General features: G+C 37.6%; 2 protein-coding genes across 3 annotated transcripts; one reads left to right on the top strand and one right to left on the bottom strand.

Moving 5' to 3' along the window:
• Nucleotides 1-8,416: 8,416 nt before the first annotated feature.
• Nucleotides 8,417-14,209, top strand: LOC129256481 (uncharacterized). 2 transcript variants are annotated; one of them, XM_054894672.2, is made up of 5 exons: nucleotides 8,417-8,648; nucleotides 10,909-11,062; nucleotides 11,565-11,727; nucleotides 12,922-13,035; nucleotides 13,464-14,209. In XM_054894672.2, exons 1-5 carry the CDS (start codon nucleotides 8,620-8,622, stop codon nucleotides 13,559-13,561), a joined length of 558 nt encoding a protein of 185 aa, XP_054750647.2. In that variant the 5' UTR covers nucleotides 8,417-8,619; the 3' UTR covers nucleotides 13,562-14,209. The 2 variants fall into 2 exon arrangements, with proteins under 2 accessions (XP_054750647.2, XP_063952649.1); XM_064096579.1 differs by having other exon boundaries at nucleotides 8,457-8,648; nucleotides 10,913-11,062.
• On the bottom strand, nucleotides 12,549-22,954 carry LOC129255811 (protein mono-ADP-ribosyltransferase PARP3-like). Its single transcript, XM_064096578.1, has 12 exons — nucleotides 22,873-22,954; nucleotides 21,502-21,644; nucleotides 20,727-20,882; nucleotides 19,179-19,394; nucleotides 18,799-18,976; nucleotides 18,279-18,502; nucleotides 17,515-17,562; nucleotides 17,030-17,131; nucleotides 16,065-16,163; nucleotides 15,629-15,818; nucleotides 15,193-15,345; nucleotides 12,549-14,712 (listed from the first exon to the last, which is right to left on the bottom strand). Exons 2-12 carry the CDS (start codon nucleotides 21,628-21,630, stop codon nucleotides 14,528-14,530), a joined length of 1,680 nt encoding a protein of 559 aa, XP_063952648.1. The 5' UTR covers nucleotides 21,631-21,644; nucleotides 22,873-22,954; the 3' UTR covers nucleotides 12,549-14,527.
• Nucleotides 22,955-27,916: the final 4,962 nt, after the last annotated feature.

The raw sequence follows: 27,916 nt of genomic DNA, 5'->3' as shown, positions 1-27,916 counted from the left end.
CGGACGCTAATATTAGGGTCCCCTAACACAAAAGTTAACGCTTAATCATACACTTGATTTTTAAGATTGATTGTACATTATAGTCAATAGAATCAAACGTAGAATACTGCTCTACAATCAATGCTAAGATTTGTGTTACAGGGGGGTTACAGGCCCTACAGATCTGCTTTTCGTGTGCAAAATTCTTTCCCGCGACACCCGCACCATACATGCATGTACATTACGACTGATGGCTGGAGATATTCGCAATGCAGGACCTACATTATGACATGGATAAGAAAGTGGTTTTTCAAACAAATGGGGTACATATTGAGTGAGGAAAAAGTTACTGAATTAAGGCTTAGATATAGATCATTACAGTCCATCGAATCGATATTGCATTTAATGCGGATTATTGGTGGATCACTGGCAATTTATTTCCATGGGTCAGGTCACCTCTCCCATGTCTCCAGCCGAAACCATTTCGCATGCGTTGATATGTACACGGCATAGGCAATAGGCCTAAACATGCTAAACGCGTACGTCTGAACACCAGTCAAATTAATTTGCGGGGTTTTTTTTCTTTTGCTTATTCCTTCTACACAAACGATATGTCTCTAGCACAATGGGCATTATGTTTTACTTTCCCCAGAAATGAGGGATTAGATTCTAATTCCCGGGGGGCCACTTCCATTGATATATGGATACCATGCAGGCGTGACCATGGGATTTCGAAAAGCACCCTAAACAAGGGAAGCAAGTCTTTTCCAGATTATGAAAATGCATCTCTTAACAAGTATTTAGCTTGTGAAACCCTACAAGTATTGAAAACATATCCTCCTTTTCAGTATTTTAAACATCGTTTTTGACACCCTTATAACGTTACATAGGCCTATACGTAACGTACTTGCCCACAGCTCTTTCCCTTTCATAATGGTTAGTTTCGGTCATGTTCGCTCATTTGGTTTACGCAGCAGACGATGCGAGCCTGCTAGTATATAGTATACTTACGCAGACCCTATTGCAAATCAAAATCAATTCCGGACTTGATATTTGCTTTCTCAAACTGTAGTGTAGTGACTTGACTATATCTTTTTATATATCTACATCTATATATTCTTTCCTTGTATATATTTTCATTTATATTTCAACATTCTGTATATGTATATAAATTCTTTCTTTTATTTCCAATTTCATATATTCTCACTTGTTCACGCCATGTGTATGTACTACAATACTGTACATTCACAGAGCAAGCCAACTCATTTTCTGCCCAAATCTACTTGGCAAACACATTCTTATATTGAGAAACAACCTTTCTTTTGTTCTTAGACTTGGAGCAAACATCCTTTCATTGTCCCTTGTTTATTGCAATGAACTTGCAGGTATATAACATCACTACAGAGATGCTGGCATGTTTGCTTTTCTCACAGTCTACTTCTCTCTTCTTTGTTCTTTTCAACTTTGTTTTGCCTCCCTTTTTGACGCTTATTTCTTTGTCTCATCTTTTCTGATGTTGGTAAAAACAACTTGTTTTCTCTACCACATCATCACTCTACTCTCTGCCTTCGTCCTGTCCACTCATGCTGACCATCTCATCCAGCTGCTAGTGAGGATTGAATCAAATCTTGTGGAGGATCAACTTATACTTAATTATTTCTCTGCATTTTCCAATCTTATTCCTTACCGTCACTTCCACTCATTCGAAGTCTATATTCTCTGCATATTTAATGAGCTCATTACTTCGCGAGACATTTTGTGACATCTGTCCCTTTTTCTACTCTATTTGAAATTGTGAAGTGTATATATTTCTATTCACGGATTTGTGCAATTTATCTGAGATTCTGAGCGGCTGGATCCCATTCTATCTTCTGGCGAGCAAGAATTAAGGTAGGACCTAACTTTTATATAAATATTAGGAGATCGGCTTTGCCAATTTCCTAAACTGGTGACCCCGACGTGATCCTGAATCCTTAATTTTCTTTTATCGCCCTTTATTCATTTCTCTCACTTCGCTATTCTTGCTTCTCACTTCACTATTTTTGTTTCCTTTCTACTTCTCATTTTTTTTTCTTAACCTTACAACATGACTATCCGTAATGTTTCCTCTACTCCTGAATCTTTCCTTTCTCCAATCGACCAACTCTCTGCGCAGGTTGACCAGCTCACAATGCAGATTCAAGCATTAACCATGCTGAAAAACCAGAGAGGGACTTGTAGTCGACAGCGCAAGTCGGTTTCACGCAGTGAGCAGCATGCAGGTGCCCAGTGCTGGTATCACTGGAAATATGGGAGCAGTGCTCAAAAGTGCATTAGTCCTTGCTCTTTCTCAGCAAGACAGGCCCAGGGAAACGACCCCACCAAGGAATAGCGGCGACAAACCCCCTTGGCAGCACCCAACCCAGTCGCCTTTTCTTTGTCAACGACAAGTACACTGGTACACGCTATCTCGTCGACACAGGTGCTGAGGTGAGCATTTTCCCTCATTCAAAATTGGGAAAACCGGCTAGGGTTGACGCGACAAATATCCAACTACAGGCTGTAAATCGATCACCAATCAAGACTTTCGGACAAAAGTCTTTCACACTTGATCTCGGTTTACGGCGTGTTTTTCGCTGGATATTTGTTGTGACAGATATACCCACGCCGATTTTGGGTGCCGATTTTCTTGACCAATTTGGACTGTTGGTGGATATCAAACACCGCCGATTGATAGACACCAAAACCACTCTAACAGTCCAGGGATGTGGTTCATATACAGGTACTATTAGCCCGATGTATGTTCAACACGACTCATCGGAGCGGTTTCACTCCATTCTCCGTCAATATCCGGATATCACACGACCGGTTTACAAGCACTCAGGAGTGAAACATACTACCACGCATCACATCCCAACTCGAGGCCCGCCCGCGGCAGCGCGCCCTCGTCGACTTGCCCCAGATCGTCAGAGAATTGCCCAGGCAGAGTTCGAGCACATGCTTGAACTTGGCATTATCCGACAATCTGAGAGCAACTGGTCAAGTCCATTGCACATGGTTCCCAAGAAAACGCCAGGGGACTGGCGGCCTTGTGGTGATTATCGCTTGCTCAACGCTCGCACGGTCCCGGATCGATACCCTATCCCACACTTGCAAGATTTCTCTTCAACTCTTGCAGGTAAGACAATTTTTTCCAAAATTGATCTCGTTAGGGCATATCATCAGATCCCAGTCGAGCCTAGCGACATTCACAAGACTGCCGTTACCACTCCATTCGGCTTATTCGAATTCGTTCGAATGCCATTCGGCCTTAGGAATGCAGCACAAACATTCCAGCGATTGATGGACACCGTCATTCGCGGCCTCCCATTTGTCTATGTTTATCTGGATGATATACTGGTAGCCAGTTCCTCTCAAGATGAACATGAGACACATCTCCGTCAACTATTTGATCGCCTGCAGGAGTATGGCATCATTGTCAATCCCTCAAAATGTCAGTTTGGTGTTTCATCGCTTTCTTTCCTCGGACATATGGTGGACAACACCGGAATCCGCCCTCTTAGCGACAAAGTGAAAATCATCCGTGATTTTCCTGCCCCTACGTCGCTCACCAAACTTCGAGAATTCCTGGGATTGGTCAACTTCTACAGGCGATTCATTCCTCGTTGTGCAGAGGTGCTGCAACCACTGACTGATCTGTTGAAAAACAGAACAAAAAAGAACATGCCAATTGATCTTGGAGAGAAAGAGCTTCTTGCTTTCAATCATGCTAAAGATCAATTAGCTAACTCTACTGTTCTTGTGCACCCTCGCACTGATGTTCCCTTGTGCCTACTAGTCGACGCTTCTGACGTAGGAGTTGGGGGAGCTATCCAACAACGAGTAGATGGAGTGTGGCAACCTCTGGCTTTCTTCTCTAAGAGGTTACAACCCGCTGAAACCAAATACAGCACTTTTGGTAGGGAGTTGCTTGCAGCATATCTGGGTATCAAGCACTTTCGCCATCTTCTTGAAGGTAGGTCATTTACTATCTACACTGACCACAAACCTCTTACCCATGCACTCAAATCGAAACCGGATAGGCATTCGCCACGTGAAATCCGACAACTCGATTTCATTTCTCAGTTCACATCTGATATACAGCACATTTCAGGTAAGGAGAACACAGCAGCAGACGCCCTCTCTCGTCTGTATATTGACAGAGTTGATTCTTCCTCAATCATAGACTTTGCGGCCATCGCAAAAGATCAGGAAGATGAAACTGAGGTGAAAGACTCCTCACTTCAACTCAAGTCAATTGCTCTCCCAGGTTCTACCACTACCATTCTGTGCGATATATCAACTGGTACTGCCAGGCCTTTGGTACCAGTCAAACATAGAAGAGCTATCTTTGATTCCCTTCATGGACTTTCTCATCCAGGAATCAGAGCTACTCAAAAGCTCATTACAGAGCGCTTTGTTTGGCCTAGCATCAACGCTGATGTAAGAAAATGGGCCAAAACATGCCTCGAATGTCAAAAGTGTAAAGTACATCGGCACACCAAAGCACCACTTGGTACTTTCACTTCACCTGATGCACGCTTCTCTCATGTGCACATTGATCTTGTTGGCCCGCTTCCTTCATCAGAGGGTAACAATTATCTTCTTACTTGTGTTGATCGCTACACCAGATGGCCAGAAGCTATCCCTATCCCAGACATCACTGCGGAGACGGTAGCGCGAGCATTTGTGGCCAGATGGGTAGCAGTGTTTGGTGCACCTACTACCATCACAACAGACAGAGGTAGGCAATTTGAGTCAGCACTTTTCCTTTCACTCACCAACCTCCTCGGCACTAAACGCATCCGCACAACAGCATACCATCCTGCCGCAAATGGTTTAGTGGAGCGTTTTCACCGCCAACTTAAAGCTTCTCTCAAAGCTCATAACAAGGTCCGTTGGACCGAGTCACTCCCTTTAGTCTTGCTAGGTATACGCACAGCAATCAAGGCGGACATTGGATGCTCTGCTGCAGAACTTGTGTTTGGGACTACAGTCACTCTACCTGCACAATTTGTAGCTCCTTCACAAATTGATTCTGCTGATGACCCATCTAACTATGCCCACAGACTAAAGAGAATGATGCGGGAATTACATTCCACTCCTACTAGAAAACAGCAAACTCGAACGCAGGTACACCCTGAACTGCATTCTTCATCTCACATCTTTCTAAGAGATGATGCTGTTAAAAAGCCACTGCAGCCTCCATACAGAGGACCCTTCCGAGTCATCCGTCGCACTGACAAGTATTTTACCATAGATTATAATGGTAAACATGAAAATGTCAGTGTCGACAGACTGAAACCGGCTTTCAACGAGCAGGATGCTACCACTCCTTCATTTCATCATCAACACCCACCTGACCAAGTTCATAAACAATCCAACTCCACGGACTTGGCAGTGGATTCTGATGACAAGCACATGCCTCCCGAAATTCGTAAGACCCGTTCTGGTCGCCATGTCAGGTTTCCTGCCAAGTACGTTCAATTTTTCGGAGACGGTTGAAACATTTCTCAAAATTCACTGATGTTTCCACTCCTTTTATTTTCTTGTTTTATATAGCCAAGTTCCCTTTTACTTTCCCTTGTCGATTTGTTACTACATTTCTATTCGGTACAAATCTAGGGGGGAGCTACTGTAGTGACTTGACTATATCTTTTTATATATCTACATCTATATATTCTTTCCTTGTATATATTTTCATTTATATTTCAACATTCTGTATATGTATATAAATTCTTTCTTTTATTTCCAATTTCATATATTCTCACTTGTTCACGCCATGTGTATGTACTACAATACTGTACATTCACAGAGCAAGCCAACTCATTTTCTGCCCAAATCTACTTGGCAAACACATTCTTATATTGAGAAACAACCTTTCTTTTGTTCTTAGACTTGGAGCAAACATCCTTTCATTGTCCCTTGTTTATTGCAATGAACTTGCAGGTATATAACATCACTACAGAGATGCTGGCATGTTTGCTTTTCTCACAGTCTACTTCTCTCTTCTTTGTTCTTTTCAACTTTGTTTTGCCTCCCTTTTTGACGCTTATTTCTTTGTCTCATCTTTTCTGATGTTGGTAAAAACAACTTGTTTTCTCTACCACATCATCACTCTACTCTCTGCCTTCGTCCTGTCCACTCATGCTGACCATCTCATCCAGCTGCTAGTGAGGATTGAATCAAATCTTGTGGAGGATCAACTTATACTTAATTATTTCTCTGCATTTTCCAATCTTATTCCTTACCGTCACTTCCACTCATTCGAAGTCTATATTCTCTGCATATTTAATGAGCTCATTACTTCGCGAGACATTTTGTGACATCTGTCCCTTTTTCTACTCTATTTGAAATTGTGAAGTGTATATATTTCTATTCACGGATTTGTGCAATTTATCTGAGATTCTGAGCGGCTGGATCCCATTCTATCTTCTGGCGAGCAAGAATTAAGGTAGGACCTAACTTTTATATAAATATTAGGAGATCGGCTTTGCCAATTTCCTAAAGTAGCTATATTATAAATATCAGTAGGCAAAGCTTTATAGTACAAGAACATTGTTACTTTCAACATTAAATGCGTTAATTAAGTTTGTTGGGACTGTATTAATTATTTCAATTGAAAAGGGTCTAGGAACGGAAACTATCATACGTTAGTCACGTGACGTTGTACACATAATATGCCATGTTCTGCCTGCTCGATCTCAAAGTTTGGGAGAAAAATAAGATGTAACCAGCATTATACCAGTCATAGAGCATTATTCATCAAACTGTAGGTAATCTTTTTAGCATTGAGATGACAATCAATCTCGACCTTTTTTACCCTTGGGGATATTCCAGTGGGAAAACAAAAGTGCCAGCGTCTAGAAAATATGGGTGGTTTTAGACCGTTTGCCATAGCAAGAGTTGTGAACATGGACACTTTCAAATGAACATCGAGACGTAACTAGTGAATTAATTGTAATAATATTTACATCAAATTAATGGGATTGGATAAAATTTTCACACTATTATCAATCTGGTGTGAGATTATTAATAGTTATAAAGATATACCCGGATTTCTGCAATATACGTTCATGAAAACCACTGTTCCCTGTGTTAGAGCTGTGTGTGGGGACTTTCGGACACTCAAATGCACGCGACTAACCATTATGTTACGCGTGGTCGCGCCTGGTATCCACTCTTCAATGGAAGTGGGCACCCCGGGCGGCCTCTCGAGCTCTGGGAGGAACCAAATGTGGCTTTGGAATGTCTTCCTAAATCAGATATATCGCTGTTACCATAGTAGCAACCAGAATTTTGCACACAAAACGCAGATTGAATGTTTCCGTTCCAGATGCGAAACGAAAAAAAATATCATGTCACACAATTTGCATTGCAGGACAGAGTTTTACGACCATGAAGACGGGCCCAAAAGTCTCTTCCAAAATCAACTACCGTCGCAAATAAGCGTTCGCGTTCTCCAACGAAAGGTCGGGACTGTCGCAGCAACGCATAATGTCACACCAACGCAAAATGTCGTAACTTTTCTAACGCATAACGTCACATGTCGCAACGCATAATGTCGCAGCAAATAACGCATAACGTCACATGTCGCAACGCATAATGTCACAGCGGTATTTTCTTCAGGACTCGAGTTACAAATAAGATATAAAATATGCTTTCACTAAGTATTTTGAGACACGAGAAAGAGAATAAGTAATTTGGAAATCAGGATTACTCTTTTTATGGATATATATCGGTTTATATTGCCATTTCGTCTACTGCCTTTTTACCACTATCGCATGATCTAATATCATTTCGTCTACCATTAGTTAGTCAACTATCAACATAGTCCAATAACTATTTCGTCTAATTACCATCTCGTCTAATAGCCAGTTGGTCTAATAGCCATTTTGTTTATTAGTCTAATTGTATTTTTTTCAATTGGTCCAAAATCCACTTTGTCCAATATCATTACGTTTATTACCTTTTGGCCTAAAATAGCCAATTGGTCTAATAACCACTTGGTCTACTTTCATTTCGTCCATGTTCCATTTGGTCTAATTTCAGTTGTTTCACTATCAATAATGTAGTGGGTTTCACAGTACACCATGTATCTTTCTTCGGGCAAGTGTTGGTCCTGAAAAGGACCACCCAATGTTTCACTATCACTTTGTCTAAACCCATTTCGGCTAACAATCATGTGGTATCGTTGCCATGGGTCCAATCACCAATAGGTCCAATCACCATCTCGTCCAATCATCATTTCGTCCAGTAGGCATATTCATTTCATCTTATAACCATAATGGTCGACTGGCACTAGACCTCTACGTCACAGTCATACTAACTGCACAATAACAATATATTATTATTTCCACAAAGAGGCTGTATTCTATTCTTTATATTGATTTCTCTGCAATGACTTTCCGAGAGGTGTATAATAGGCATTAGCCATAAAACCGACAATACGCTCTTTCAATAAATTCAACGGTGCACAATCCTTCGATACTCTCCTATCACAACAAAATACTGATTCATGATGATTACACGTGTGAGATATACTACGTGAAAAGGTTTGCAGTTCATTTTATATATTTTGTGCAGTCAGACAACATGGAGTGATATTTTTGAGCTGGATTTATGTATCCTGAATACGACGAAAAAACAAAGTAAGTGAAGAGGTTACTTTTGAAGGTGTAAATACTAGAAGTGGCCATTACTATATATGACCATCGAATTAGTAGTAGAATAGTAGTAGTTGTAGTAGTAGTAGAAGTAGTAGTAGTAGTAGTAGTAGTAGTAGTATAGTAGTAGTAATAGTAATATATATAGTATTAGTGATGGTGGTGGTGGTGGTAGAAGTAGTAGTAGTAGTAGTAGTAGCAGGAGTAGCAGCAGTATAGACTAGTAGTAGCATTAGAAGCAGTAGTAACAGTAGAAGTAGTAGTAGCAGCAGCAGTAGTAGTAGTAGTAGTAGTAGTAGTAGTAGTAGAAGTAGTAGTGGTAGTATAGTAGTAGTAGTCTTAGGCGGATCCAGGAGGGCCGGGGGCCCGGGCCCCCCTATTGGCGGAGCAAAAAAAAGGAAGAAAGGAAAGAAAGAAAAAAAAGAAAAAAAGGGGGAAAAGAGAGGAAAAAAAAGAAGAGGAGGAAGACGAGTGAATAAAATAAAATGAGGGGAAGACTTGGAAAATAAAAAGAATCTTTCATGTCACTATGTAAAAATTTCGCTCGCGCTTCGCGCTCGCATTGCCTGTTAGGTGATTTTCATATCTTGTTCAATATGGAGTTTAAATATCAAGTTTGGAAGTCAATATACAAAACATATTTCACCTCGGAAATCGAACTTTCATTATTTTGTATGATTTACAAATTGATTTTTAAAAAGTGCTCTGTAAAAATGTCAGTTTTATTTTCTGTTCGCGCTGCGCGCTCGCAAATTTGGATTTATCAGGTACCTATTATATTCGTGTATTCCATAAAGATTTCAAAATATCCCTTTTTAGGTCTGATTGTCAAAACGAATCAGCTAGCGCTGCACGCTCGCAGTTTGATTGGGGAGTTATGTATGTCTCAATATTGATTATACAACAAACTACTTATAATCCACTTTTCATGACAGTTTATCAAAAATTTGGCTCGCAATTTCATGAATTTGCGCTCGTATTAGTGGTTGAAAATATGTTAACTAATGCATCCTATTTATAATTACAAAAGTGCTTGAAATTTCCAGTTTCAGGCCATATTATTATCAGATTTCGCGCCCTCATTAGGCATTAATGAATAAGATTAATTTAATAATTAGAAATGTCCCTTTTGTTTCATCTCGCGCTTAGCAAGAGGAATAGGAAGATAGTCGTCATTTTCATATGATGACATGTCCTAAGGATGCCCCGGTCCTATGTCAAAACTTAAAGTAAGATAAATATCAGTTCTTTGTTAAGCGCAATTCATATCTATCTCACAATTTTCCTACAAAGTGCTTGAAATATAGAGCTGAAATCGACTTTTTTCCAGATCGGAATATCAAATTTAGCTTAAGCTCGCGCTTCGCGCTCGCTTTGATTTTCATGATAAAAGATGTATTTGGAATGCCTAGATTCTAGGTCTAAATATGAAACACGCGCGCGCATGTTTATTCAGATACTCAACTTGTTCTCTAATTAAATCATTATCCAGTTTCAGATCACAATATAAAAAAATTGTGCTCGCATTATTGATGTAATTGGAAGATCCCCAATTACTCATCCTTTTCATGATTTACAAAACATGAATAGTGTCTCGTTCAGTAGGTCTAAATCTCAAAATTTTCCGCTCGCGCTTCGCGCTCGCATCAATTGTTTGGTTATATACCTATTCTGTTTAAGTTACAAAAAGTTCTTAGAATTTCCATTCTTTGGGTAAAAATGTCAAAATATTTCAGCTCGCGCTTCGCGCTCGCTCTTCATAGCTAACTGCATGCAGTCTATAACAGGTATCTTTTCCATCAGTTCATTTCTGCTCGCGCTTCGCGTTCGTACTAATTATTTAGTTGCATACACATCTTTTTAAGGATAACAAACATTGCCCAGAATGTTCAAAGTTTAGGAAAAAATACATAAGATTTACAAAAAAAAATTAGCTCGCGCTCGCATTATATTAATAAGGATTATGATATATTTATGTTGATTTATAAGAATAAAGCTAAGAAGTGACTATTAGGACTACCCCTTCAAAGAAACCAAAAAAAATCATCTTCGAGCAGCCGATCTGGGAAAATATGACTGGAAAAAATTCCGGCCCCCCCCCCTATTGGCAAAGGCTGGATCCGCCCCTGGTATAGTGATCATCATCATCCTCATTTTCATCATCATCCTCATCACCATCATCATCCTCAACATCATCATCATCCTCAACATCATCATCATCACGTGTTTTTTGTGTTTTTCGAAGGAAGATAATGATGACTAGCCAGAGTTCAAGTACAAGTTCTCAATCAGAAGAACATTGGTTCGACACCATTCTTCATCGGATTGGTAATGGTGTTACACCAGACGATTATCATACATTTGGCCTAAAATTAGGAGTACCTCAAGAAATGAGTCAGGTAAGTTAACATATTGCCTATAGGTAGTGAGACTCAGGAGATTCTTCTAAACTCTGTTTTGAACGCCTTTTGGATCTTGAAATAACGATGATATTAATTCTGAGTTCGATAAATGCTTATCATCAATATCAAAGTTGTAATTCCTTTGGTCACAATTGTAAAAATTCGGACTTTGACTTACATAATTATTTAGGAAGTGAACAATAAAACGAAATTCACATGTTTAATAGTCAAATAAGCAAATATATAAAAAAAATAATCACCTCCTCTTTTCAACCCAAGAAGTAAAGTGAATTGAATCAAAATAGAAATGAATATCATGAGAGTTGATTGCATATTCTATGGCAAACACGTAGTTCTATTTAAATTTATCTCAAGCATTCACTCACTTAGCTGATATCATCCTTATTCATTTCACCCGTCACCGCATACTGATATTGCTTTTGATAATCCTTTCCTCCCCATCCTATTGTATACTCCGTTACCATGGCAACATATGAAGAATATACGAGAGAGCGCAGATGAGGTTTTTCCCGATGTCACAATCGCTCTTCTGCGTCAATGGATGAGAAAGCTGGGATTCACTCCAGAGCAGCTGGCTGATGAACTAGTGAAGGCTCTCAAAGCTGTTCAGTGCGAGAGATTGGCCGCAACAATACAACAAGGTATGATCTCTCTCTCTCTCTTTCCCTTTTTAAAGGAAGTATGTAAACGTAGATTATTTTCGTTATACAGACAGGTCATAACACAATGAGGAAACGGGGATTTACTTAAAAGCATACAGCTTGTATAATGTGAGAAATACACAAAATGCATGTATTGTCTAGGGAAATTCACAAATATAACAGAACAAAGACGAAACAAAAACAACGGCTAAAACAAAGATACAAGAAGTGACCCATGGCTGGTCAGACACCGGGCTTGATTTAATTTTCGATTTTAAAGTGTGAAAGTTAACGATCTGAGATTAAACAAAAAAAAAAGAAAAATGAAAAACATTGCATCAATATCTCTATGATCCATATTTAAAGTCCATGGTTCGACTGATCACTAACCATAATTTACCCGATGTGTATTTATTCAAGACTACTGTAATTTTATACCATATGAGTTAAAGTGATGGTCCGGGCAGAAAATATTTATATCTAAATAATTACAGTAAAATTCACAGAGCAAAATGCAGAGGCCGTAGAATACAATTATTTGAAGTCTATATAATTTGCAATCATGAAACATACTATGACAACAGCATGTTTTTGCGTAATATCATTTTCCTAATAAAGTACGCCAAGTTGATTTACAGCGTATTTATTAGATACATCATTATTTTTCCCTTCAATAAACCCCAGCACTGTATGATCATATAACTTGACGTGAAATTAACGCAAAATAATAATATGATACATAATCACTCTTTAATCCAATGTTCTATATACTGCCGTAACTATTTTCATTTGAATATTTAATGTGGGTTGTTGTTTTGTTTGGTTGTACAACATATAGTTATAATCTTCCGAATTCCCCAATACAGCTGCATAATACAACCAACATACGACTCCCCTTTTCTTTATCTCCCACTCCCCCCCCCTCTCTTATTTATCCGAGATTCTATGTCTTTTCAATCTCCATTTTTTAAAAATATTTTGTTTTACCCTATCACCCCTAAAAAAAACACGAAAGAAGTAGAAAAAAAAAAACCCAGCATGCTCCCTTCCAGATAATATGAGGCTATATTTTTTCATCTGTCTCAGTGTCATGGCAGTAACTGAATATCTGGGAAATCTAAGCCTGCCATTCTATTTCTTTCACTATAATTTTGGTAATAAGAACCTCATGTACGATTTATCAATCTTTTACAGAAATCCAGGAAAATGGGGAAGAGTGGAAGACATGCATCCAACCACAAAATGCTGCTGATACTTTGTCTAAACGTCTAGAATCTCAGAAAATATCACCAGAAGCCAAAGAAACAGGTATGTACATTGAATACACCCGTGGGGAAAGCTCATATTGAAGATTCGCAGTTTTAACGATCACTCTGTGTAAATAAATGTATAGCCCATCTCATCTACTCACTAAAACTGATATACTGAATCAGCAGTTGAAAGATTAGGGGAGTGACAACCTTTACCTATTATGTTATAATGTTATATTCAACCTTAATTGCTTAAAACTGTAGTCAACATATTAAACCATTTAAATTGGTATTTGGAAAAGTTTGCCACTCCCCCTGTCATTCAATTGCCAAAATTTCTTTACATACAAATAAATCAAGAACAAAGATTATTCAGTTATGAATGTCACGATAATCTTTGATTGAGATATAGTTTGTATATAATTTCAATGTATCATTCACATCTGGGCTGGGCTATAAAAATGTTCATTTTCATCACAATTTCAGATGCTAATGGAACGAAGAGTTCGACAAATGGACTTTCAAAACGGAGGAAGAAACCAAAAGCGAACTATCTCATACAACCTCATTGGAAAAATTACTGAGACATGTGACCAACAGTAACAAACTGAAATAATAATGTTGGTGAAAGATCTAGATTCATCAAAACCAAATGAACGCACGGGGCAGCAATCAAAACTGTATCATAAATATATATTTGTATTGTTTGATGACTGTTTGTATCATTCTCCCGGATCATTCTTTAATTATTAATGCCTTAGTTTCTGTCAAAATTACATTTATGTTAATTGTTACAATATGGATAAATCCCAGTGTGCAAAACAAGGTTATTTATAATATTATTTATCGTAAAGGGAGTGAATGACTATCTATTTTCTGTGTTATGAAAATAACTATACTGTGACTTAAAATTAGAAGCAAAGCAGTTTAACCTCTTAAATGTTTTCAGGCAATTTTCATAGAAAAGTACATTACATGTTGTATGTATATATAGATTTGGAAATTTAAACCTGAAAGCATCGGAATCATTTTTAGGACAATGCAGTAACAGTAATAACAATGAAAAAGCAGTGAAATTAAAATCGAATTACTTGTAAGTACTATTGAACAATAATACATGTTTGTGTATGCTAATTACTTGAAACAAATTATTTTTAGTCATTTTTATCAACAGACCTGTGATGTATTCTTCATAATTATGTCCATATTAAATTAATTTTATTTTCTTCAAATTTTGTTTTGCTTGTTAATTTGAATGTTTGTTCATAGTGCGTTTGAATCAGAGTGTTTTGTCAACATTTTTGTCCAATAAATTGTCAGATCTGACAACTACCCTTGATTTTGATTAGCTGAGAAGCACAGTTACTATGGTAACAATCGGATAAAACAGATTTTGTCAGACGAACAGACGATGACATTTTGATGCATGAATATCAAATCGAAATGTATCAACAAATTTGATGGTCAAATTTTGCCAATCAAAAGGCACCATAATTAGCCCCCTCAAAATTGTTGACCCATTACACCGCTGGTAACTGCATAGTTAAGAGTTACGTAAACTCAGTGTCTCTTGAGAAGAGACACACATATCTAATCCGATATTGGCTTTTAGTGAAGAGGACGTATTTGGTGAAATTGAATTCTGCCTCCGAGTACTTCTCCTGAGCTATGGGAGCACCAAGCGAGAAAGTGACATCGTTGCCGTCTAGCTTCAAGACTACATCTTGACTGAGATCTACAATGTATAAGGAAGAGCCAAGTGAAATCATATCAAAGTAAAGCTCGGATCTTCGGATAGTCATTGAAATCTGAGAGTAAAATTTGTATTATCTATGTACAAAAAAACATAGGGCTTGTAGCCCCTTCCTTTTGACTCCGCTTTTGACTCCGGAAAATGAAGGGCCTGTAGCCCCTTCTTTATGACTCCGCTTTTGACTCCGGAAAATGAAGAATTATGAACCTTTCGAGAGAGACTACCTTCCAACATTTCCCTCCTGAGCGGACATTCACCGCTGGTAAATCCTAGATCTGCCCCCTCCCCGGAGTGACCAGGACCCCATAACGATTGAGCAATCGTAGGGATGATTTCTATGACTGATCATAAATGATGATCAATGCAATCCATCGTAGAAACCAGCTCCAAGATCAATCGTTACGCTTTGTGTTATTGGACCTAGGATAGTCTAGTATAATAGTTTCTGTATCGTATTCTCACCTGGTTCTTGTCTCCCTCTGGCAGTAAGACTGTCATATTCTTCTTCCAGGTAGGTGACGTCTCTATCGTATTCATCCGTTTCCTCTGAATTTCCCAGGGCCACCTCCATCAGGAACAGGACTGCGTTATTGTCAACCCGGTTTTCTACATCAACTGGAGAGTACAAAATCAACGTCACATTCAATCCAGCGATTACCAGACCAATCAAATATATTACAAATTTACATCACTCCCAGTGACGTACCATAATGGTACCATCGGGAGCTAAAGAATTGGGTCTGTCGGAAGAAACATTGGCAGGTCGCCCCCCCCCCCGCCCTCCCCCTCTGTGATTTTCAAAACATACATATTGATGAAAAGGAAAAGGTGAAATGATCGAGGGGAGAATTGGATAGAAGATAATTTTCATTACAAAAAAAAATATTATCGAACCTACCATGCTTGGCAGCCTCATCGAAACATGGTCTAAAATACAAGCCCCACCCCGCATGAGATGCAAAACGATCACGACGTTGGCTAATTGTATACCCCTCCTTCAAGATATAGGGAAACTCGTAGAGACGCCGGCAGGCTCGCCACAAAAGACGACGATTTCCAAGATCTTCGTGCGCAGCAAATGATGTCAACTGAAAAAAATAAATCAATATGTTTGCAATACAACAAAACCTCAATCAAATCAGGTAATATTTCCCATCTGTTGGAAATATGATGAAATGTATAGAAAGTGTTATTAGGCTTTAGTTTTAGCTTTGGATGAATCTCACTTTAGGCTTGGCCTATTTCTATCATTGGCATTCTTCAAAGATTTTGTACGATTCTTAATGCAAAGAGTAAATACAAATAATGAATGGTTTATCAAAAACCGTGTTTACCTCTGGCTCTCTGTCCACTTTCCAAATATTGAGTAGGGTCTCTTTGCCATCCCATTCACATGATCCATTCCGAGTCATCTCTATATTCTTCAAAATCATCTAAAATCATTGAAGAGTAACAATTCGAATGATCTTACTTCTCTTTTTATTATCATTATAATCTCTTTCATCAACATCAATCATCATCACCATAATCACCATCCTCCGCCTCCTCCTCATCATAATGGTTTGGGGATGATTGACGCAGGTAAATATTGTTCTCTATTCTCCTTGAGAGAGTCAAGTGGCTGCTCGTAAATGCTGCAATTTTTGAAACACTGACCTCGAGTTTTCATTGTTCTTTCCCTTGTATATACCCCTTTCTAAATTCGATTCTTATTTCTTTTCTTCTCCTCCACTTATGTTACATCATCAACGTACCTGAAATATAAAGTGATATTCAAAATTCAAACGGGGGTCACTCCATATGCCTGATAGCGGGGAGGGGTAAAATTTGAATGGATGATGTCTGTTTTATTATACCTGTCAAATGTTCTTCCGTTTATGTTGGGTTGGATTGACACCAATGATGATAATGATAAACATCATTATTGTCATTACCAATGACTTCATCGCCATAGTAATCATTATCATCTTCATCGTCATCACCATCATTATCGTCATCACCATGACATCGTCATCATCATCACTAATACCATGCAACGCAATCACCATAAACATAAACCTATTTATCTATGTGTTTTGTACATCTTTAATAAATTGTGATAATTTGCGGTGTGTAATTGCAGCTTTGAGACCAATAATTAAGTTGGTGAAAGTAAACATGGTAAAGAAAAGGTATCATTATTAAATGCTGAATGCATAAATATAGAAATACGAACAGGTGGTGAGCGGTCAGAGTGGTGATGACGGCCAGGAAGGGGGGGGGGGGTCAGGGGAGGGGTAGAGCTGCTGGTTTTTCTCACCTTGTATTCATCGGAAGTATCTGAAAGATGTTCGATTTTACATTTCACGACATCTTTGTGATGGGCATCAAGTGGGTGTGGTATTATACCTCCTTTGTTCTCCTATGTATAAACAAGATTTAAAATAGCGAAGTCTATTAATAAAAACCAAAGGTGAAACAAGATATATTTAATTGGCTAAGAATGGGACATGTTTCATATTTTGTGTAGATATTGCATGAATCGAGAATAAGTGCAGTATTGAAACTAACTTGGAGACAGGACGTTCCTGGTTTCGCACGAATAAGGGCAATCTGATTAATGCCATATATGGTTCATATTTACCATTTTAAGACGGTATTTCTAAAAATTCCTATTGAAACTGCCCTGAATTATTTTGCAACGTTAATGCAAGAGAGATAAATGTATCACTGTACACAACTTTAATATTCAAACTGCATTTAGTTTGGGCAATATTATTACAAAAATTCATCTCAAGACCATACCTTAGCATCATCAACTGTCTTCAAGCAATTTGTAACACCACCCAGAACCTGTAAAGATCATAGACATGATAGGAATGAGGGTAATTTGTGATGGGCGGGGGGGAAGGGGGGAGGGGAGACAGCGAGGCTTAAGGAGAAACACAATTGAAGCAATAAATATAATCGAATAGTAGGTCGAAGTGTGGATGGATTTTATTTTAAACAGGACTGAGCGCTATATTTTGATGGATATGGCCAAGACGACCTATCGTTCACGTCATTTCTTTCTATCGATTGAATGATAGAGAGTGACACGCCCGAGATATATTTCTTGGTACTCTTCTTTCATTTTTACTTCCTCTTTTCTTCTCTTTATACCATAGGGACGCAGTCGACAACCCGGCCCCCATCATAAGTGCCGCCCCTGATTTCAAACTTATATACAAGCAAAAATAGTTCAATGATGCCGATCCCGCGCAACTTTTTATCTTAAAGCAAGTGCATGCAAAAAAAAAATCATCGAAACGCATAATTCTTCAGACTCGGTTAAATAAAACAACTGCCATGCAGTTCCACATTAATCAAAAACTATAACACGTACTTAAACATCCTCCCAGTTTGGGGGTATAATCGAAGTAATGTATATACCTCGAAAAAAGTTGCACATTACAATCTTCCGTACTACCAGTATGTCTTTTTTTTAATGGCACACACCTATAACAATTGTAAGAAAACACACTAGTTTGCAAATGACAAACTAATGTTTTTAATAGGAAGAACATTACCAATATCACATCTCTTAGTTGCTTCACTTTACCAGTGTCATCAATCACCGCTCGTTCGACGTGTTCGATCAAGCATGGGACAGTGCGGTAGAAATCCGAAGACAACTGCCGATGTTGTTCCGTTGTCGCATGATGGATGATGTGATCTCCGATCTCTTTCAAAAGAGACAGGCCTTTTATTAGTTGGGTGTTGGTGGGAATTCCCAAGGGAATGTATTCAACACCTATAGACAAAAAAATAGGAGTAATGAATAAATGAATTAAACACATTAATAACGGGAAGCGCAGCATTTATTAAATGCCTATGGAGCCTCCATAAAAAAAGGAGATCAAGTATCTTGTAGAATCAAAGAAACTAATAAAAATGTCTTTTTATGGGTATAGAATAATATTCACATGCAAAATAGTATTATCATTCTCTTGATACGCCCCTCTATTTTAATCCATCCACTCTGAATAAAAAAAAGAAGATCATATCATGATGAATATATTATAACTCTGTGGTTATATTATTAGATACCTTTAAGACCTATTTCAAACTTCTTCATCCTTTCGTTGCCTTCGTAAAGATCGAACCTTGTCAACTTCTTATACAGCTGGTCCTCGGTGAATATTAGCTGGACCAGGTCTAGAGTGGGTTGGATCAGAGTAGTCTTGGTCATCTTAGCAGCTCCATCATCAGATAGAATGTTATGAAGCTAGATATAGAAAAGAAGAATACATTCAAGCACAAGGCAAGAAAACAAAATTAAAGCAATATTATAGAAGAGACACTGGAAGTGTAATATACAAACAAAGTAAGACAAAATGAAACAGATCAGAAAATAATCACAGAATAATCTTTTCCAGAAAATAAGAGCTGTGAACAGTTACGTGATAAAAACTGTTTTGTATTTTTACCTTTCCAAGATTTTCTTTCAGTTGAATCTCATCGTCGTATTTGAATTGAACAGGGGTGTATTTTCCAGAGCAGGAACCTGGAGAGGGTAAGCTGTTGCCCCCCTTGGTATCGGACCTAGTGTAACCTGTCAGCTCATTGTACTTGCTCTCGAAGTAGTCTATGGCCTCTCCCAGCCTCAGTCCGAAATTTTCATTATTGTATTTGCCCACCTCTCCCTTTAAGCCAATATGAAAAAAAAATGTATAGGATTAAAGGACAAGTCCACCCTAACAAAAAGTTCATTTGAATAAAAAGAAAAAATCCAACAAGCCGATAACACTGAAATTTCATCACAATCGGATGTAAAATAACATGAATAAGGTTTTGACATTTTAAGGTTTCACTTAATTTCACAAAACAGTTATATTCACATCCCGGTTGGTATGCAAAATGAGAGAACTGATGACATCACTCTCACTATTTCTTTTGTATTTTATTATATGAAATATTCTGTCCTGTGAAACAATGTTTTATTTCTCCCTGAACATGTGGTATTTAACATTTTATGGTTAAGTCAAGTTGGTCCTTACTGTGAAATCTGTAAAAATTGAAATATTGTATTATTCAAACAATAAAAAGAAAAATAGTGAGGGAAACCATCGACTCTCTCATTTGCATGTTGTGCATATAACTAATTTGTGAAAAATGTCATAACTTTCATATTTTATATCGGATTTTGATGAATCTTCAGTGTTATGCTTGTTTGATTTTTTTCTGTTGATTCAAATCAACAATTTCTGGGGTGGACTTTACCTTAAATTAGATGAGATATACACGTGGTGGACGGAATGAAGACAAAACGTTTTTGAGGAACGAATCGAAAGAGCCCGAAAAAAGGTTATAAGAACAGAAACAGAGAGCAAGAGGGGGGGGGGGAGGGGGGGTGAAAAACTTCAGCACCTACAAAATTTAGATTTAAATAAGAATCAGTTACCATTATGTAGTAGGAAGGGTAGATGAATATAAACCTAAGTGAGAGAAAGCAGAGAGGGAGCTCAAAACTTTATAGAAATAAGTAAAAGTATGATCGAAGCTTTACAAAATGTTCTAGGCTTATCTAACTTTTCTCTATTCTGTTTGTTTCTTATTTGTTATTTCATTTTTCATTTATTCTTTTATTTATTCGTTCATTTTTTTATTCATTTTAAATTTTATGGGTGTATAATAATTGCCCCTATTTTCTTTATTCACTCCAAACCCGTTACCTATACTGGGACAGATTTTCCCTGTAGGAAGCATATTTGTGTGAATTACAAAATTCAGGCGTCAACGGCATTGGCGGCGGAAGCCAACAGTTTTAGGGGGGACGCAGGAAGCAATATTGACAAGTCCCCCCCTAAAAAAAAGGTTATCAACCAAAATTTCAGGGAGGGACTACCAAAAAAATTTGACAAGCAAAAAAAAAAAAAAAAAAAAAAGTCATCAACAACAATTTTAGGGGGGATCGTCTCCCCACCTCAAATTAAGGGGGGACACGTCCCCCCGCTTCCGCCGCCTATGATACTCACGATTTTCCCTGTCCTAGTCCAGACGCTGCATAGGTCCTCTTCATAAATGATTTGTAGAATGTAAAACTCGTTCACAAGTTCTTTCCCAAGATCAGTTCGGACCAATGTGCAGTCAAAATCTTCGTATACATTATAGGCGAGATAGCTTTCACTGTACTACAGAGGACGAAAGGATGTTATTTACAAACTTAATTGAAAAAAAAGAGAATAACAATAATTTATCTTCATGGCCCTGGGAAGCGGGGGCGGGGTTTCCTGGGGAGTGCTGCGTGTATTTTTATCCGTCCATGAGCAGCACCCCCTGAACATCTGGTAGGTATGCAAAAATGTATTGCAAAGGACCAAGATTCTGTAATGAAATATTTATTTATTTACTTTTATTTTTGCTTGTCATTTTTTTTCTGGACCATAATCACCTTCATTTTGAGGTGAAAACATTTTTTTTGCTTGTCAAATTTAAACCAGCACCCCTGTTAAAATACGTCCCCATGGCCCTGATTATCCTCCATAATAGGCATACTGGGCGGGACCTGAGCAAGATAAGTAAATTTTATACTCTATAATGGGAATTTCAAATTTGTTTATAAATAGAACAATGACGTCTGTATTTGTCTTGAGAAATTTTAGAAAGGTTCGCATCTTTAAGCTTGACAGTCACCCCACTTAAATAAATTTAAAGAATATTAATGAATTTTGAAGTATGAGAACAAAAAATCGGAAATATTTTGTTCACTGTAGAATTATTGGGAGAATATAGAGATTGAACATGATGTACCTCTGAGTCAATAAACTTGGAGTCAGGATACCGTTTAATGTCGTCATTGGTAACGACCGATGATGTCATCTTGTCGATAGCAGCTTGGTAATTGAAGTCTTCCCTCGTGTTCTTGTCTGACGTAGCCATGGTGATACTTATATCTGTCAGAATATTAGGGGAAATTATGTAATTATTCCTTCTCCAAAATATTACTACCGGTATATCAATTTTTCTTTTCTATTTTTGTACCATGCATGTTTTTTTCCTATAATATACCTGGAATCTTGGAATGGACAGGGGTGGGGGGCTAGGTCTTACTCCTTTTGACCCCAATCTACATTGTTTATTTCCTGTGAATTTGTCATTTGAAGTGTTCTCTTGTTTGTCGCCTCTATATGGAAGGGAGAGAAGTATTGTCCCGTAACAGGCCCCTCTTATTTGCTCGTCGATCAGATAGGAATAGGTATAATGTATAGGTATAATATATGAGGCGATAATCATTTTTTCCAGAATTTTGATAGGAAAAAAAACTCAGCTACAATGTTTTATTCAAGAGCCCCTTTTATTTGCTTGTTAGATAATTTAAGGAATATGTATAATATATGAGGCGAATAATTTTTTTTTTGAATTTTGATAGAAAAAAACCCACCGACAATGTTTTTTTTTTTCAGTAAGAACAACCTTAAATAAAAAATGGTAAATAACACTAATCGAATAATATTTTTGAAATATCTGAAACATAATATAATAATTAATAATCTAATTCCATGATAGGGTGAGATATATTCTCCTGACCCGTATAGGCTGTTGAAAAAATACATGTATACAATTTTCCAAACAATACCCTTTCTGATTTTTACCTAACGTGAAAAGCAACCCCTCTTTTGAGTTACTGTGGTAACCGTTCCATGATAGGGTGAGATATATTCTCCTGACCCGTATAGGCTGTTGAAAAAATACATGTATACAATTTTCCAAACAATACCCTTTCTGATTTTTACCTAACGTGAAAAGCAACCCCTCTTTTGAGTTTTGAGTATATAAATATGCCTCTACGAGCATGGGGGTAAACTGGCAGTGGATGATATCACATGTAGGCTATTCTCACAAAAGAAATTCACACCCTCTCATTGAGTTTGTGATAAGATAATCATGTTGAATATTAATTTCAGGATATATAAGCCCAGTATTTAAAGTTGTATAGCCTCGTATTGAGCGAGAGTCCTTCTCAACTCGTGAAAAACGGCATAGAGCAAAACCAAGTACGTCAACAACATTCATTTTTTAATGAATATTTCAAAATCTTTAAAAACAACATGCTCATTGGCAATGCAAATGGAATACTCATCAATAAAAAACAAAAACAATAACAAGTGGTTTATTACTCACATGCCACTGTTGGAAATGATCCATACGATCAGCCCCTTTACCCCCTGCCTGTTCAGCGCAATATAATTATAAGCATCGCACTGAGGAATTCGTGCTCCAGAAAGAGCAGGAAAAGAAGGTAAACTGAGTCCCCTGGAAAGTAAATTTGTTTAATGACACCGACCTAAATTTGGTTCTCTCTTCTCAAATATGAGGTTAATTGAATTATGAATATTGCAAGTTTATTCTTCTATCAAGGGTACAGTTGATAAAGTTCGTTGAATATTGGTAACCGTGTTGATATGGCCATTGATTAGTAAGGGAGACATGATGACAATAAAAAAGAAAAGTGTGAATTATGATATGATTTTTGGAAACGAAAATAATTGAATTCCAATATTCTTTATTTTCTTTTAATCAAAACACACATGCACACATAGGCGTATGAATATTATGTAAAACGTAGAATGAATATAGGCCTATGAATTTATCTAAGAAGAAAAACAAAAGGTTTGAAATGGAAAACGAACCGAAGCGAATGTACAGTATTTCATCAGTGGAATATCAACAAATTCATGTATCAATGTAGTAGTCATTTATTGGTTGACGCCTATGCATACATGATTTTAAAGAGCAACCGAAATAGCAAAGTCGTTTAACTTTGACATCGCTTCAACATGAATTCAAAACAATGGAATACTAAGTCTTGTTAAGCTAACATTTAATGATAAAGACAAGTTCGGTTTATTCAGCATGTTCAGATCAAAGTAATGACGCTCTCCCAGTAGCATTAAATCAAACATTGAATAGATTTTTCTTTACAGCACCGTTGGGTTACATCAGTCCATCAGTTGTTGGATTGTTCAACTTCCCTTGATTTTATTAGATAAAAGCACTGTTACTGTGGTAGCCGTTGGATAAAATGTGATTTAATGATATGTCATACAAGTCCTTTCATGAAGCGCTCCTTCATTGCCATTGTATTAGTCAAAACCAAAGGGGAAACATTCCAGAAAACTACGGCGGAATATTAATAGAAGTATGTGGAGTTTAAATTTTATCTACGGAGCCTTTAAAGTGCCATCGACTTGACTTGGCGAAATACTTTATCTTGCCATGTCGACATGATAACCATTTTATGTCATGGCGAGACACGTTATCTCGCCAAGTCGACTTTAAAAAGGTTATATGCCGACATGGCGAGATACATTATCTTGCCAAGTTGACTTATAAAAAGTTATATGTCAACATGGCGAAATATGTTATCTTGCCAAGTCAACTTATAAAAAGTTTTATGTCAACTTGGCGAGATATTTGGACTCTCGCCGGGCCTTGGACACTTCATATCTTGCCATGTCGACATATAATGTTATTTGGTCGACATGGCAAGATAAAATATCTCGCCAAGTCGTCAAGTCGATGGCACTTTAAAGGCTCCGTACATATCATCATTATAGAGATGGGGTTCTTATGTTAAAGTGATGCATGTCATGTATAATATTTGTGGTTATGTTTTTCTTTAAATGCAACGTATTGTTTCAGGATATTCAGTACTGCAAAATGGGTAAGTTATCTTGGATATTGTCTGGCATATTTTTATGTAATATGTTTACATGTATATGTATTTACTTGAACTCAGTGGCGTATCGTGGGTCACGGCATTGGGGGGGGGGCACCAGCAAATATTTGGGTGCGCGAAGCGCGCTCTTGCCATGTAGGCCTATACTGACCTGAAAGAGAAATTTTAAGGATTGTGCCATTAAACGGATATGTATCTCACTAACCAATTAATGCGAGCGCGAAGCGTGAGCTGAAATATTTTTATATTCAGACCTAAGAAGGGAACATTATACGCAATTTTTTACAATCATGATACATACCTGTCTCACTAAACAAACAATGCGAGCGCGAAGCGCGAGCTGAATTTTGTGTGTGCATATATTGACCCCAAAGAGGGATATTTAAGGACTTTTTAAAAAAGAAATTCATGAAGAGCATACATATCTCACCATAGCCATCTAATGCGAGCGCCAAGCGCTTGCCTATGTTAGAATTACATTTAAACACATGAAACACTTTTTGTAGTCATTGTAATCATGAACATGATACTTATATCACTAATCAAATATTGCAAGCGCGAGCTGAATTTTTTTTAAAATTCAAACCTGAAAGGTGCATTCTAATGCTTGTTCGTAGGAATTGGCTAAGACCATAAGTATTTCACTATACAAATGAAGCGAGCTGAAAATTTTCGATATTCAGACTAGAAAAGGGACATTTTAAGAATTGTTTTTAAGGAATTCGCGAAGAGCATACATATCTCACCTATCCTCTTACGCGAACGGAAGTACGGATTTGAAATGTTTTATATTCAGACATTGAAAGGGGGCAATCACTTTAGGTAATCATGAAAAAGAAGCATAATATTATGCCACTACATAAAAAATATTAACTGCAACTATAGGCATATTGGTGTATATCATGATTGACTTGAAAACGGGATGTTTTAGTACAACATGAATCAAACAGACAATGCGAGCACCAGGAAAGATGAACACATAGGCCCTAAGCAAATTATGTTTCATAAAGTTGTAATATGATATAATGTAATATATAATATACAATAATTTATTTACCCCCACTATGTTTTTCTTTCTTTCTCCCTCTTTTTCTCCTTTTCCCCGTTTTTTTTTTTTTGGGGGGGGGGCAGCCGATGGGGGGGGGGGGGGGGGGGGGGCACGTGCCCCCCATGCACCCCCCGTAGTTACGCCACTGCATGTACTTGCAAAATTCTGTTGGCGTAAACAGTGGCGTAGCTACGGGGGGCCTGGGGGGGCACGTGCCCCCCCAGGTGCCCCCCCTGAAAAAAAATTGGCAGAGCAAAAAAAAAAGGAGAAAGAAGAAAAAAAAGGAAAAGAAGAAGAAAGACAGAAGAAAAAAAAAGAGAAAAATAAGAGGAGGAAGACGAGTGAATGAAATAATGTGAAGGGAAGACTTGCAAAAAAAAACAAATCTTTCATGTTACTATATAAAACTTTTGCTTGCGCTTCGCGCCAGAATTGCCTGTTCGATGAAATTCATATCTTGCTCAATAAGCTGATATGGAGCAAGGTTTGAAGTCAAAATACAAAATATATTTTAGCTCGGACATCGAGCTCTCATCAATTTTTTTTCATTAACAAATTTAAGTGTTCTAGCTGTAAAATGTCCCTTGTATAGTCTACATATCAGCATTTTTAAGCTCACGCTTCGTGGTCAAATTGTTTGATTTGCCAAGTTCCTATTGTCTACGTGTATTTCATAATGTTCCATTAAACAAATGTATTCAGACTGCCCAGATTCTAGGTCTAAATCTAAAACATGCGCGATAGCCTGCATGTTCTTTATATTAAGTGTACTTAAATTATCCAGTTTCACATCAGAATATCAATAATTGTCTGCTCACGCTTCATGATCGCATTATTAATGATACCCAATTAACTATATCCTATTTATGATTTACAAAATATGAATAGAGTGTCCCGCTTTTAGGTCTAAAATCTTAATTTTCTTCCTCTCGCGCTTCGCGCTCGCATCAATTGTTTAGTTACATTCCTATCCCATTTATTAATACAAAAAGTGCTTAGAATGACAATTTTTTAGGTCCGAATGTCAAAAAAAATTTGCTCGCGCTTCGCGCTCGCATTATTGAAATATATACCGTCTTCGTGGGTAACTGTAAGCAGTCCTTAACAGGTCCCTTTTCGATAATGCTAGAACAGTTAATAAAAATTTCTGCTCGCGCTTGGCCTTCGCAGTAACCATCTAGTTACATACGAATCTTGTTCAGGATCACACATAACATTGCACAGAATATTACATTTTCAGGACAAAATACATGAAAGTAACAAAACAAAAATCGCTCGCGCTTCGCGCACGCACTTTTTATAAGGCTTATGAGATTATTTCATGTTTATGTTGTTCTATAAGAATAAAACTAAGAAGTGACTGATCGGGGGAAATATAGGTGAAGATAATTTCGGGCCCCGTCCCCTATTGGCGAAAGTCGGATCCGCCCTTGTGACACATACACACACAACGGAAAAAATGGTGCCCCCCTGAAAAAGCAAGGACCCCCCAGGAAAAAAATCCTAGCTACGCCACTGGGCGTAAAGTGGCAATTCGTAATCTTCGGATTTTGCAATGAATTTCACAACATGAACATACAAATTTAGTATCCTATACCCAGGATATACATGCCCCTCCCCCTCCCATACTCTTTCAATCTCATCCACTCCCTGACTATGCATAAACCATTTTTTGCTAGTAATTAGGAAGATATTTTTTGGCAGAAGCAAGTACAGGAAATCATGCAATCATTTCCTTTCAAACAAGGAAGCAATATACCAGATATATGAAAAAAACTCCCATGATCTTAACCGAAACACCATGGGGGACGTGCTCCCCCCCCCCAGAAATCAAATAACATGATTTCATGACCTATTTTAAGTCTCACGCCAACTTTTGAAACCAAATTCCCGACGCCCGAGTAAGTTACGGAATCCATTAAGTGCATATCGGACACAACCTGCTCAAAAACGGGATTTCATGTACAAGTCATGTACAAATTTCAAGTATAATTTACTTGTTCTTTCCAAGATTTGTTTTCATGTGATCTGTAATTGTGATAATGTCATGATTTCCAAAATAAAGTCCGAAAAACAAAGATGTACATAAGAATCAATAAAACAAAAACAATGAAATATACCTGAACTAATATTGATATTGAATATCTATTGATCATATATATTCAGGAATTAAAAACAAATGTCTATTTTCTATTATTTTAGGGGGGATTTAGAGCTAAATTGTAATTTCATGCATATATTATTTCAATGGAATAATCAATGAAACAATTAAGTAAGATTTTAAGTATGCAATGTTACTATGTCATCGGCGAACTGTGTACTGACTTAATTGGCATGATCAGTAGCAGAGGAAAGTAGGCCACAACCCCATCACCCATAATAATTTGATAGGAAAATAGCTCAGTGGTATTGGGTTAACAGAAGCTAAAAATACAGCA

This window comes from Lytechinus pictus, chromosome 3 (genome assembly GCF_037042905.1).
Source record: "Lytechinus pictus isolate F3 Inbred chromosome 3, Lp3.0, whole genome shotgun sequence".
NCBI classification, from domain to species: Eukaryota; Metazoa; Echinodermata; class Echinoidea; order Temnopleuroida; family Toxopneustidae; genus Lytechinus; species Lytechinus pictus.
This window is presented reverse-complemented; position numbering and strand designations above follow the sequence as displayed.